At 39.4% G+C, this 11,810-nt stretch overlaps 2 protein-coding genes across 2 annotated transcripts; one reads left to right on the top strand and one right to left on the bottom strand.

Moving 5' to 3' along the window:
- Nucleotides 1-1,460: 1,460 nt before the first annotated feature.
- On the bottom strand, nt 1,461-6,312 carry BRIX1 (biogenesis of ribosomes BRX1; the record flags this gene model as incomplete). Its single annotated transcript, XM_080572595.1, has 10 exons — nt 1,461-2,086; nt 2,392-2,520; nt 3,040-3,141; nt 3,383-3,433; nt 3,526-3,599; nt 3,695-3,744; nt 4,124-4,194; nt 4,836-4,879; nt 5,263-5,374; nt 6,079-6,312. The coding sequence occupies 10 exons, from the start codon at nt 6,310-6,312 to the stop codon at nt 1,823-1,825; spliced, it is 1,131 nt and encodes a 376-aa protein (XP_080428721.1). The 3' UTR covers nt 1,461-1,822.
- Nucleotides 6,313-6,368: 56 nt separating this feature from the next.
- RAD1 (RAD1 checkpoint DNA exonuclease) lies at nt 6,369-11,244 on the top strand (the record flags this gene model as incomplete). The annotated part of the gene is made up of 5 exons (XM_080572598.1): nt 6,369-6,563; nt 8,025-8,133; nt 9,171-9,429; nt 9,791-9,889; nt 10,199-11,244. The coding sequence occupies 5 exons, from the start codon at nt 6,369-6,371 to the stop codon at nt 10,380-10,382; spliced, it is 846 nt and encodes a 281-aa protein (XP_080428724.1). The 3' UTR covers nt 10,383-11,244.
- Between the last annotated feature and the right edge of the window lie 566 nt (nt 11,245-11,810).

The raw sequence follows: 11,810 nt of genomic DNA, 5'->3' as shown, positions 1-11,810 counted from the left end.
ACACATGGTCTGATTTTTGGGGGGTGCTTCATAGAACCAGGAGCTGGACTTGATGATCCTTATGGGTCCCTTCCAACTTGGGATATTCAGTTATTCTGTGCACACAGCATTATATGTCCCAACCACACATGGCCTCCAAAGCAGCAAACCGGCTCCTGCAGTGATCTGCTCCTTCTGAGTTACTTCCACTACTTTCTTCCAGCCAACACCACTCCTGTCAGGTTATCAGTGTTAACTTTTGCTTTGGACATCTGTGCTCTTCAAAGACCTCAGTTTGACCCAAGTCTCTTTTTCTTTGGATTAGATGCCCTATTTCAGAAACTGACTAGATGCCTGTATTCACCACTCTTTCTTTCGAAGATGGAGAGGTAACACAGAGTTGCCCCTGCCCTGTTATCCAAGGCTGCAACAGAGGAACTGACTAGATGGCATAAGCAAAACCTTGAAATATGCAGAAGCTGGGGAAATGGGGAAAAGTGGGAGACAGGGAAGAATTAGTAAACATAACCAGAAGGCAGATAAAAGGACAAAATAACCTCAGAGAGGTCTGTGACTATTTGCTTAAGTCAGTCAAGGCAAAAATCCTTTGCAAAGTCAGACCTTTGCAAAAGCACTACAGAGAAAATCTCATGCCCTTACAGTTAGAATTCATGTGGTTGTTTGGACATTATACTTTCTGCGAGAGACAACCTAGTTCTATGCTTCTTCCCCCACCTATTAACTTATGAACACAACAATTCATTTAACTAGATCTGGCAAAAAGGCAGGCTCACTGACAGTTCCCCTAAAGCTTTAGGGAAGTATAACCCCAAATCAAGAGGTGCTTCAAAGCTGCAGTGTGAGGTTAACAACTTTTAAGCACTATTGGAAATATATTTAAAGCTTTTATATGGAAAAATCTCTATGACTAACTCTTTGAGAAACAAAACCTAAATAGTATATACAACTGAACCAAGAGAACAGCAATTTTTGTACAAAAACATTGTACAAAAAAATTGTCTCTATAATTGTGTAACAGAATTGTGCATTCTTATGCATAATCTGTGCTTTAAAGCACTGTTCCTGTAATATAAGAATCACAGGTAGTTATATTTCGGGCTAATGTAGGCACACGGTTTTGGTACTCAATCAGAGGTAGCTTTTACCTCTTACCTTTATGCCAAATTCATTGCAAATTCCCTAAAAGACTAGAATCTTATGTTAGCCTGTTTCTCCCCAGCAGGTATATTTCAGGTCATAAGAATGTTATACAAGAGTTACCATAGGCAAAAGAAGCAAGGAAGCGTTTTTGTTTGTTTTGTTGGTTTTGTTTGTTTTCTTTTTTTAGTTGTTTGGTTTTTTTTTTTTTTCATTCCCCAGTGAGACAATTCCTGTAAAATTAAAACTTTACAAAGGATTATCTGCTGCTGTAAAGGACTAGCAAAGCTATCTTTCAAATTCGCATTAATGATAACCACCAGTGACAACCTGGTTACTTTTATTCCTTGTATGTGTTACAAGTTGTTTCCCAGAGGTATTTGAATGTAAGACTAATTTCCAAAAGCAGAAATATTTGGAGATCCTTATTTCCCCTTCCACATTGCCATGTTTTTCAAAATCCAGAATCAGCTCACAGAAAAGACAAAAAAAAGTGAAAATCGAACCCCAATAAAGAAACTGGTATTTCGTTTAATTAAAACTGAAGCCCGGTTAGCTTTACTTGTAAAAAAAACAAGTATTTACAATATTATGTCTATATAGCTAAGAAATATACATAATATAGCCACACCAGACTAAAAGATGACTTGAGTCTGCTTAGTTTCTTCACTTGTAACTTTTAAGCTTATGCTTCAGTTCTGAAAAGCTTTTTTTGCCTCTTCCTCTCAATTTTGCGTGGCTTCCTCTTATCTTTTACAATTCCCTTTGACTCTGGTTTCACAAGCTGTATTTCCACTGGCTTTTCTTCAGCTGGAATTTCAAAGACCACTTCAGTGGGATCTTCTTCAATAAGCATCTTACTCTCCTTTTTCTTAAGCTTTTGTACTTCCTTCACTTGATGTTTTTCTCTAAATTTAGCAGCCATTGACAACCTTATCAACCTTCGATGCTATTGAAAATAAGAATTTAAATTAAAACAGGTGTCAAACAAGCAAGATGGAAGAAATCATCAGGTATTATAATAACAGGTGCAGATTTCTCTGCTTATTTGCCAAAATCCACAATGTAATGTCATCTTTCCACTGACAGGAATTTTGCATTCATTCAATATTTGCACAATTACTCTGTTCTCAAACTGTGATTAGTTAGGGCACTCTTTCCTACAAAGAGGTCCAGGACATATACGGCTTGAGATAGAGAGATTGCAATCTTCAAATGAACTACTAAAGAGAAAACAAAGACAAGGCTGCTTACCATATTTGGGGACTGATAATAGGGATTTTCATATAAAGTTGGTCCTCCAAAGCTACCCTGGAAGATTTTTATGAGGTTCAGGACAAAACGAGGCCCAATTTCTACTAGAGATGCATCTTCTTCTATTATCTGCAGTAAAAGAATACCCTCTTTATTTCTCATAGATTAAGTCAATGTATACAAACTCATAGGCACTTCACACATGGTGATATGTAAAAACTTATATCCAAGATATGATGCCACTGAATTTGATAAGCTAGACTTCTACAAGCAAAGTTCTGTATACAAAGAAGTTCTTACACGTTCAAGCAAGCACTTAAAAGAGTACTACGCATTTATGAATTCTTCCTTTAGAAAGTAAGTGCCAGCATACTTTCAGCTGAAGTGTGAAGTAAAGTTAAAAGACAAGTGAAGCCATGGCTTTGGCTACCTACTACTTCTTCTTACCAAAACACCCATCAAAGAACTGCAACTAAGAGAACATAAGCTTAACTGGACAAAACTGAAATTATCTCCAGAGATACAGAAGGTTTGAAGTTACTTTGTACAAGCAATGAGCATTGGCGTATTTTGATTATAATTATTGTAATTGATATGAAGTTATTACTCCACTAAACACCAGTGAAAGAGCTAAAAGAGACCACTAACCTGATAATTCCGAAACCAGATCCTATTGTCTGTAATGGTGAATGTGAAAACATGATCCACAAAAGGCTGGCTTTTCGGGTGATACTGTGGCGTACTGAATATCTGCAACAAAAGACAGTACTTCTAAATAACGGTAAGAGGCCAAACATAAATAGCTTATCTTTATTTTATTTTAAGTTTTTAAATTCTGATCCCAGGTTACATAAAAGAAACTTAAGAGTCCCAGTGACTAAGCATGACTCTAATCCTTTGAGGATTTTCTGCAAATTCAGAACTGTAAAGTTAACATAGAAAAAAAATTTTAAATAAGTTGCCAAAGAAGATTTCTAAACTAAAGACTGACCTGAATAAATAACTCTTTTAGCAGGGCATAGTGTGGCTCCTTGTCAAATGTCTAAAAAGGAAAAGAGTAATGTTATATACATAATTAAATACAATAGCCATGTAAAGAAAATGAACACAATCAAATATAAAACTTGTACTTACTGGATCAAAAGACAAAAGGGGCCGTGAGCCTCTCAAGCAGTTTCCTGTCATCTTCAATTCAGCCAGTGTGTGAACTACAGTGATTTTTTAAAAGATCGTTTTACTACTTAAAGAAAGCTGTGCAGGCAAGAAAGTAAAAGTCTAAGAACAATAACATCAACCAACTTACTGTTCTGCACTAAGAATTTAGCTGATGGTCCCTGTGGTGTATTTGAAAGCCTGCACAAGAAAGGCAGCGGGAAAAGAGAAAAGCAAAATGTTAGTAGGAGACAGAAAGATACACTGGATTTCTACAGAACACTCCAACAAGTTATTTCTGCATTGAAGTAATTTCAATCACTTTTATAGCAGTATCAAGTTCCTTCAAGATATTTGTGCATACTTGCTTTCTGAACAGTTTTGTAAAAACGTTTCCATAAGTAGTATGAAAACCAGTCATGTGTTTTAAACTTGCACTACCTACAACAGAAGCGCAGGATTATTTCACATTTAACTAAGCAACACTATTTCATGTATCCACGCTATTACAGTAACAAACCACAGACAGAAGCATCACCAGTTATATACAGAAACATGAGAAAAACATAGAATTACTTACCACACATAGAGATCTTGTTTCTTTTTGGCTTCAAAGAAGATGCACTTATTGCAGTTTTTCATTTCACACACCTAGACAAGATATATCAAATCAGCTATTTACAATGCGGTGAAGACATTTTCAAAAACTTTCTATGTTTCCATATCCATTTCCAACATCTTTCCTCCTCACAAAATAGAAGTTCAAAAGCAACAGTCTCATTTTAACAAATTACACTTACTGACTCCCACACAAAGTTTCAAGCACTTGTTTTGTTAAAAAAATATCAAATCCTTATTACCACAAGTAATAACTTTACTACAGCTACAAGCAACCTGATATGCTCTCCAGAATACGAACATTAGAGCAGGAATTGCAACATTAGGTTCTGATTTCAGCACTACCAGTATCTTACTAAGCCATTTGGCCTGGTCGGATATTTGTTCTTTAATTTCTTAAAATATAAATTGTAATACATCCATCACTTATATAGAAAGGCATATTCTGTTTTATATCTCCATGGAAAAAAGCCTGCGTTTAAAGGTTTTATTAATCAAAAGTCAACTTCCCGTTTTATCATTAGCACCTTTTCAGTATCAAAAATTTTCACTTTTGCAGTTACACAACTCCCTTAACTAGTAAAAAAAAAACTTTGAGCTTGGCTGCCTTTTTCTCTTGCATGTTAAATTTCTACAGAAAATTAAAAGGAAACACTATTTAAATACTGAATTACCTCATTAATTACAAACAACTTGTCTTTGCGATCCATTTTAGTATCTGGAAGACAAAAACAACATTGAGAAAGCTTGTACACTGATTTAACACGAGTAATTTTTTATCAGTCTGCATAATTTTTTACTAGCTGTACATGAAAGATGCATAACTATCAAGTTTTTTCAGCCAGGTTCTACAATAAATCGGTAAAGCAAAAAAAGTATTCTTACAACACAGAAACTATAGGTGTTGTTTTCCAGAGAGTATTATGATACAACAACATTTGCTGTATTTGTTTGCTCAAAAAGGGTTTGTTGTTTTTTTAGAATAAGAGGCCACAGTTTCATCAGAACAGTTACATACAACATTTTAAAAAGAACAAGATATTGGAAGTGCTTAGTTTAAAACTACTCTGAAAATGCACTAGGAATGATGCCTAGCCCTACCTGCTTTAGAGTGAGGCATCAGCGTTCTTAAGTCTTGCATTAGGTGCCTTGTTCTGAAATTAATTCCACGAGAGGAGAAAATAAGCACCCGTTCCTTGTTCTTCCATTTGCCCTAGGAAAAAAAAATATTAAGCACAAAAAGTGAGCTTCTTAAAGCTACTACCACACAGCAAATGTTTCAACTGTAGTAACAGAAAAATAGAGTAAGAGTATATGTTACTATCTTGACTCATGCATAAAACCTCTCTGCAAGAGTGCTGAAACATGTTTTGACATGAACAACTGCTATCTGTAATGCTTCACAAAGTCCCTACGTTAAGATCTTTTACTACAAAGCATGTTAAGTATTAACAAAGCCATATGCAATACTTAGTCTGAAAGCATTAATCTGAAGCACCTCCTCCTCTAGGAAATGTGCTGCGCTACAGCCTGGGCACAGGAAAACTCAACCACGAGGTCTCAGGCTTCCGCGTGCTTCTTGGCTTTCTTTTAAGCTAACTACAAGGCTGTTTTCGAAGCCTTCTCAGGATGATCCCGACATGATACACGCATAATATCCATCAGGCCCTCCGCATATAAGAGAATTACAGAAGTTATATGCTATACATATATTACATAATTATTGAAAACTCTTGCTTTTGTTTGTGCAAGGATTAATAAGTTAGGAATGTGCCCCTTCTCCCTCGCACATCAGCCGGGTCCCCGTCTCCCCAAACCCCCGACCCCTAACACCACACCACTCGGTCGCCGGCACCACGTTGCTCCGGCGAGCGTGGAGCCGCCTCCTCCCAGCCGTGTGCCACGCCGTGCGGCTACCTGAGACACCGGGGCCGGGATGCTGTACTCCTGCGGGCCCGGCTTGGCGTCGGCAGCCGCCTCAGGCTCGCCCGGGCTCCCCTTGGCTCGCTTCTTGGGCCGGGCGCCCGCCGCCGCGCCACCCTTCCTCTTGGCCGCCGCCATCTTAGGAGGTGCCGCGCCGCTGCCCGCCCTTCCGCCCGCCCCGGAACCGCTCCCGCTGCCGCTGCCTGCGGTCGCCACGCCCCAGTACATCGCGATAGATCGCGACAGAGCCCGATAGATCCCGGCGGGCCCTGCCAGGCCTCGGCATGCCGCTCTCCACGCAGCCGCTCGGCAGCGGCGAGCCGTACGTGCTGACGGCCAGCTTGGACAATGCCCGCCACCTGTCCAGCCTCCTGAGGGCCGTGCAGTTCCAGGACCACGCCACCTGCTTCGCCACGGCCAACGGGCTGCGAGTGACGGTGGAGGATGCCAAATGCATCCAGGCCAACGCCTTCATCCAGGTAGGGGGCAAGGCCGAGCTGCTAACGGTGGGACCCCCGTTAAAGGGTGAGAAACGGGCTGGTAGCGGTGTTAGAGACCTTAGGAAAGCCCAGACTGCGTAATGGAGGTGTACAGGATTTTACCAGTGGAGAAGGGGAATCTTTGGCAAAACTATGAAATAGTTGCAGAAGCTGATGTGAGGGAGGTACGCTGAATAGGCTGTCTATAAGATAGACCACATATGTATAGATATATCTATTTTATAGGTAACAGAATCGTTTAGATTGGAAAAGACCTTGAAAGTCATCAAGTCCAACCGTCAAACAGACCTGCTGTGTCCCATCCCTAAACCTGAATCCCATCCCTAAACCATGCCTCTTAGTGCCACAACCACACGTCTTTTAAATACCTCCAGGGATGGGAATTCCGCTAGTTCCCTGGGCAGCCCGTTCCAATGCTTGACCATCCTCTCCATGAAGAAATTCTTCCTCATATACAGTCTGAATTTCCTTTGGTGCAATTTGAGGCTGTTTCCTCATGTCCAATCACTTGTTAATTTGAGAAGAGAGACCGACAACCCTCCTTGCTGCAGCCTCCTTTCAGGAAGTTGTAGAGAGCAACAAGGTCTCCCCTCAGCCTCCTCCAGACTAAACAGCCCCAGTTCCCTCAGGTGATCCTCATACATCTTGTTTTCTAGACCTTTCACCAACTTTGTTGGTCTTCTCTGCAGAGTCTTGAGATGACACAGTACTGATAGGCTGAACTCAGCACCTAGTTCATTCATACCTGCCTGCTTGTATCCTTTAATGGGCCGGCACCTGCTAAGCCCATGGCTCTTTCTGACATTGCCATGCCTAGATTTGTGAGTAGGTTCCTGTGAGAGTGTTGAGCTATTAGGTTAGGTGAGTTCACCACGTGTGCTGAAACATGCCCGTGACTAGTCTTGGTACTGGGTAAACTCCATACTACCTCTTGTTAGTCATTGGGCATCAGCTGCTTTGTGGTGGCCACCAGAACAGAATATCTAAGAAAAAAAAGCAGGGTAATTTGGGCTGCTTGTGAAAAAGCACTTACACATGCTTATTATTTGAAATAATTATTCATACTCCTAAAAAGCAAGTCTCGTTTCTGGAGAAGTGGGGTGTTTACATTGCATAGTTTCCTGAATGTTTCCGGCTCGAGAAATAGACAACTATAGGCTTTAATATTTGTAGCTTGTATTAAGCTATAAAAGACAAGTGTTCAGGTTTCTGTGCATATGCTGTACTGTTTTGTTTAAACTGTGACCTGATTTATTTATTACTAGTTTTTGAGGATGAAGACCTATTTTTCTTCACTGGATATTGTGTTACATTTAGCAATTGTTTTGTATTGCACTGGTCTCTGGAAGCAAAAGCATTCAATTTAAGAAGATAAAGAGTAAAATGTAAAATAATTACAAAAGCTTCCCTCTTTTCATCTCTCTACTTTTTCTCTCATAGGCAGAAATTTTTCAGGAATTTTCTGTTCAGGAGGAATCAGTGACATTCCGGATTAATTTGGCTGTTCTTCTGGACTGCTTGACTATTTTTGGTGCCAGTTCTACTCCAGGTATGGTGCATATTTACCTTGACCTTTATGTGTATCACATGTAATTACATAGTGAAATCTGTGCACAGCCATAGGGAGCTTTTCAGTCTTTGCAAAACTTCTCACTTCTTCACTTGAAGTCCGTCTGAGAATGGCAGCTCTCACTGCTAAGCAGAGTCCATCCCGTTTGCCTAACCTATTGCAAGTGTATGCAGTGACAGCAGTCAATGTGGAGATGAAAAGGGGATGATGGGTGTGTGTCAGGGTCTGCTGCAGAATGATATCGTAAAGGAGGCTGACTCAGCTTGGAAGATGGAATTAAAAATACATGTGTGTGTGACACGCTTGGGGTAACTGAGAAACAGAAGGGTCTTGTGAAGATGTTTCTTGCATCTATGTAAGACAAAACAGCCACTTGTTTTGGGAGAAAACCTTTTTGTGGCACGAGGTGCAGTGAACAACCCCAGTTCACATGCTTGCTGTGGTTTGGGGCTGAAGATCTCAAATGGTTTTGTAATCTCGATCAGAAGACATGTCAAGTAATTTGTTTGGACAAGAAAGTCATATGATGACTTGCTTGATTAGAACTCTGACTGGAGTTCTAATGCTTAAGCCAATACTGTCCCCCAGGACTGATAAACACCACGAGCACCTTTTTTATTTTCGGTCCAGAGCCCAGATCACCAACATCATACAAATGCTAACTTCACTTAAGGGTGAAAAACTTAGGCACAGCTGGCAGAGCTATTAACGCTGAACTATTTATAGCATATCCAGCTTTATTATCACAGCTAGTGTTAACCATTTGGTACATGACAAAAGTTGCATGTGAACTGCTTTACGTGTACACATCATTTCATTTTACTGCATAAGATAACACTTGAAAGGGTGTATAGGAGGCTACACTAAACATGCAATGTTAGCATATGGAGGATGGACTAAACATGCTAAATTAAAATGATCTGTGCCCCATTGGACAGTAAAATCTGAATTTCCTGAAGTTATCAAATACACTAATTGTTTTTTTTGAAGAATGTGTATTTCTTTCTCTTTTTCAGGAACACCAACAGCTCTCAAGATGTGTTATCGTGGCTATGGCTATCCCTTGATGCTGTTCTTAGAAGAAGGAGGAGTAGTGACAGTGTGCAGAATTAACACTCAAGAACCTGAGGACTTGTTAGACTTTGATTTCTGCAGTACCAATGTTGTCAATAAAATTATCCTGCAGTCAGAGGGACTACGAGAAGCATTTGCTGAACTAGATATGACAAGTGAAGTTCTGCAGATCACCATGTCTCCAGATAAACCATATTTCAGGTACGGGAAATGAGACTTTCAACTCAAATGTTCATGCTTCGCCTTTTTGCTTTTCAGTGGGTAAAGGCGCGAATTTTCCAGGGTGAAGAGGGGGAACTGTTTTGGAATATTGTTTTATTTCAAGGAGAATTGTAATGAATATAGCAAATCACAGTATGTAATTTCATTAACATAGAAATGAATATATGGACTACCTGATAAATGTGACTGTAGTGCACACAGTTTAGCATTTATAGATAAGTAAAGCAGAACAAACAGTAGTGTTTTGTGAGATAGCCATAGAGATGTACAGGCCGACTGCTGACAAATTTTCTGTAGAGCTTCTGTCAGGTGTTTTGAGATAGTGCCTTTTGTCTTCCAGGTTATCCACTTTTGGAAATGCAGGAAGCGCACATCTGGACTATCCCAAGGACTCCGATTTGGTGGAAGCATTCCACTGCAACCAAACCCAGACAAACAGGTGAGTAAATCTGTAACCAGTGCACTCTGTGGCAGGCCATTCATTCTTGATGGAAAGTATAAGAAACTGTTTTTGTGCTACCGTGACATTTATTTCATTAGTACAGGTGAAAAAAAAATACTTGCTGTCAGATAAAAGTCAGAGTCTAATCAAAAGCTAAGCAATAACAATGTCTGATGATGTTACCAGGAAAAGATCAAATTAACATGTTGCTAATTGTTTTTTAGTCATTCTAGTGGCTTTAACTGGGAGTAGTGTTCCAGCTAAACTCCGCATATTTTTTTCAAATGGTGTTTTTCTCCGCTACAGGTACAAGATTTCTTTGATTAAACCATCTACAAAGGCACTGGCTTTATCTTGTAAAGTCTCCATTCGAACAGATAATCGAGGATTTCTTTCACTGCAGTATATGATTAGGAATGAAGATGGACAGATCTGTTTTGTGGAATACTACTGTTGCCCTGATGAAGATATTGCTGAAGCAGAGCCGTAGGTGTATGTTCTGGTATCTGTATTATATTTATGAATATATAAAGTGCTATATTTTTTTTAATAAAAATGAACGAAAGCTGTAAAGATTGATAGTCTTTATAGTTGTCTTTTATTTTTTAAACTGTGGAACAATAAATACAAAGACTTCTTTCATATTCCCCTGCCAACATTTCTTAGCCTTGACCCAAAAAGCTTCAGCTCAAAGAACAGAAAGGGGAATTAGTCTCCAGTAGTTATTGGTGTTAAAAGTGGTGTTCTTGTAAAACACCGCTTCACTTTTGGTGCTCTCCAAGCATTTTTGTTTGTTTTGTTTTTTGTCTTTTGTCTTGTTCCAACAACTAGACTAGGGAAAATCTGAGTACTAGCTGTATGTTAGACAGTCAGTTAACTTCCAGTGACTTAAAAGTAAACCCAAATTTGTCTGGAAAGAGAATGGCATTTTCAGTCTGTTTTCTTAACAGCAGCAAGTGGTTTCTTTTTGGCAAATGCTGGCTTTTTTTTTTTTTTTTTGGTGAAACCACTGGGTTTTTCATCAACATGATTAATTCCTAGTCTAACTCAATTTCTTAGAATTTTGCCTGAGATCAGTTTACCCCTTTGTCTGCAGTACTGATAAATTGAATTGTTAAATTAAGGTAGAGTCCAGGGTGTACTTATTCATTACTCATAAATGTTCTAGCAATGTTACTAGTTTGTGCTTAAGTAATTTATTACACATCCTCAAGAACACTGCTGCTGAAATGTTTCCTTACGTACGTGTTCCCATTCCTACACTGCTATGCTGCAACCCAAAAGCTTGTAAAGTCCTGTAAATTTGTTTATATAGTTTTGTAAAAGACTTCATTAAAGGTTCTTTGCCTTCTAGTCATGACTAACTGGAATTAAATTACTTGTACGCTCTCTTTCAGTGTTTAGGTCAGTCAGTTGCACAGAATTTGACAGCTTTCTTTATTCTAAAGTTCTATTATATGGGGCCTGTATTGGGTTACAAAGAGTGCTAGACTAATCCAATATAAATCTGTTAAGAATCGTAAGACAGAAAATTTTTGTATTTGAAATTAGCTCTGAAATGAATTTCCCTTCTTAGTAGCCTTTGTCAGCAACAGGATGGACTCCTGAACCACGCTAAAGGAATGTCTGTGAGATGAACTCATACGACTGCTAAAAATGAGCCTAATCGCTTGGTTGCCAAAAGGAGAGTGCAGTTTCTGGAGAGTTTTCTGCAGTGCCAAGCTCTGCAAAGCAATGAGATGGGCTGTACTTTGATCAAAAGTTGCACTACTTCTTTCACATTTCTCCTTTGCAAAGTCTCCTCCAAACGTGGTCCACTGAACCAGCTGGGTCTCGAACCAGATGCAGACACTGCAAATCATGCTGCAAGAGCCTGAAGTCTTGCTGCTGCAGCATGGGATCCAGAGAGTCTGATCAG

Source organism: Anser brachyrhynchus, assembly GCF_964034855.1.
Source record: "Anser brachyrhynchus genome assembly, chromosome: Z".
In the NCBI taxonomy this organism is placed as follows: domain Eukaryota; kingdom Metazoa; phylum Chordata; class Aves; order Anseriformes; family Anatidae; genus Anser; species Anser brachyrhynchus.
This window is presented reverse-complemented; position numbering and strand designations above follow the sequence as displayed.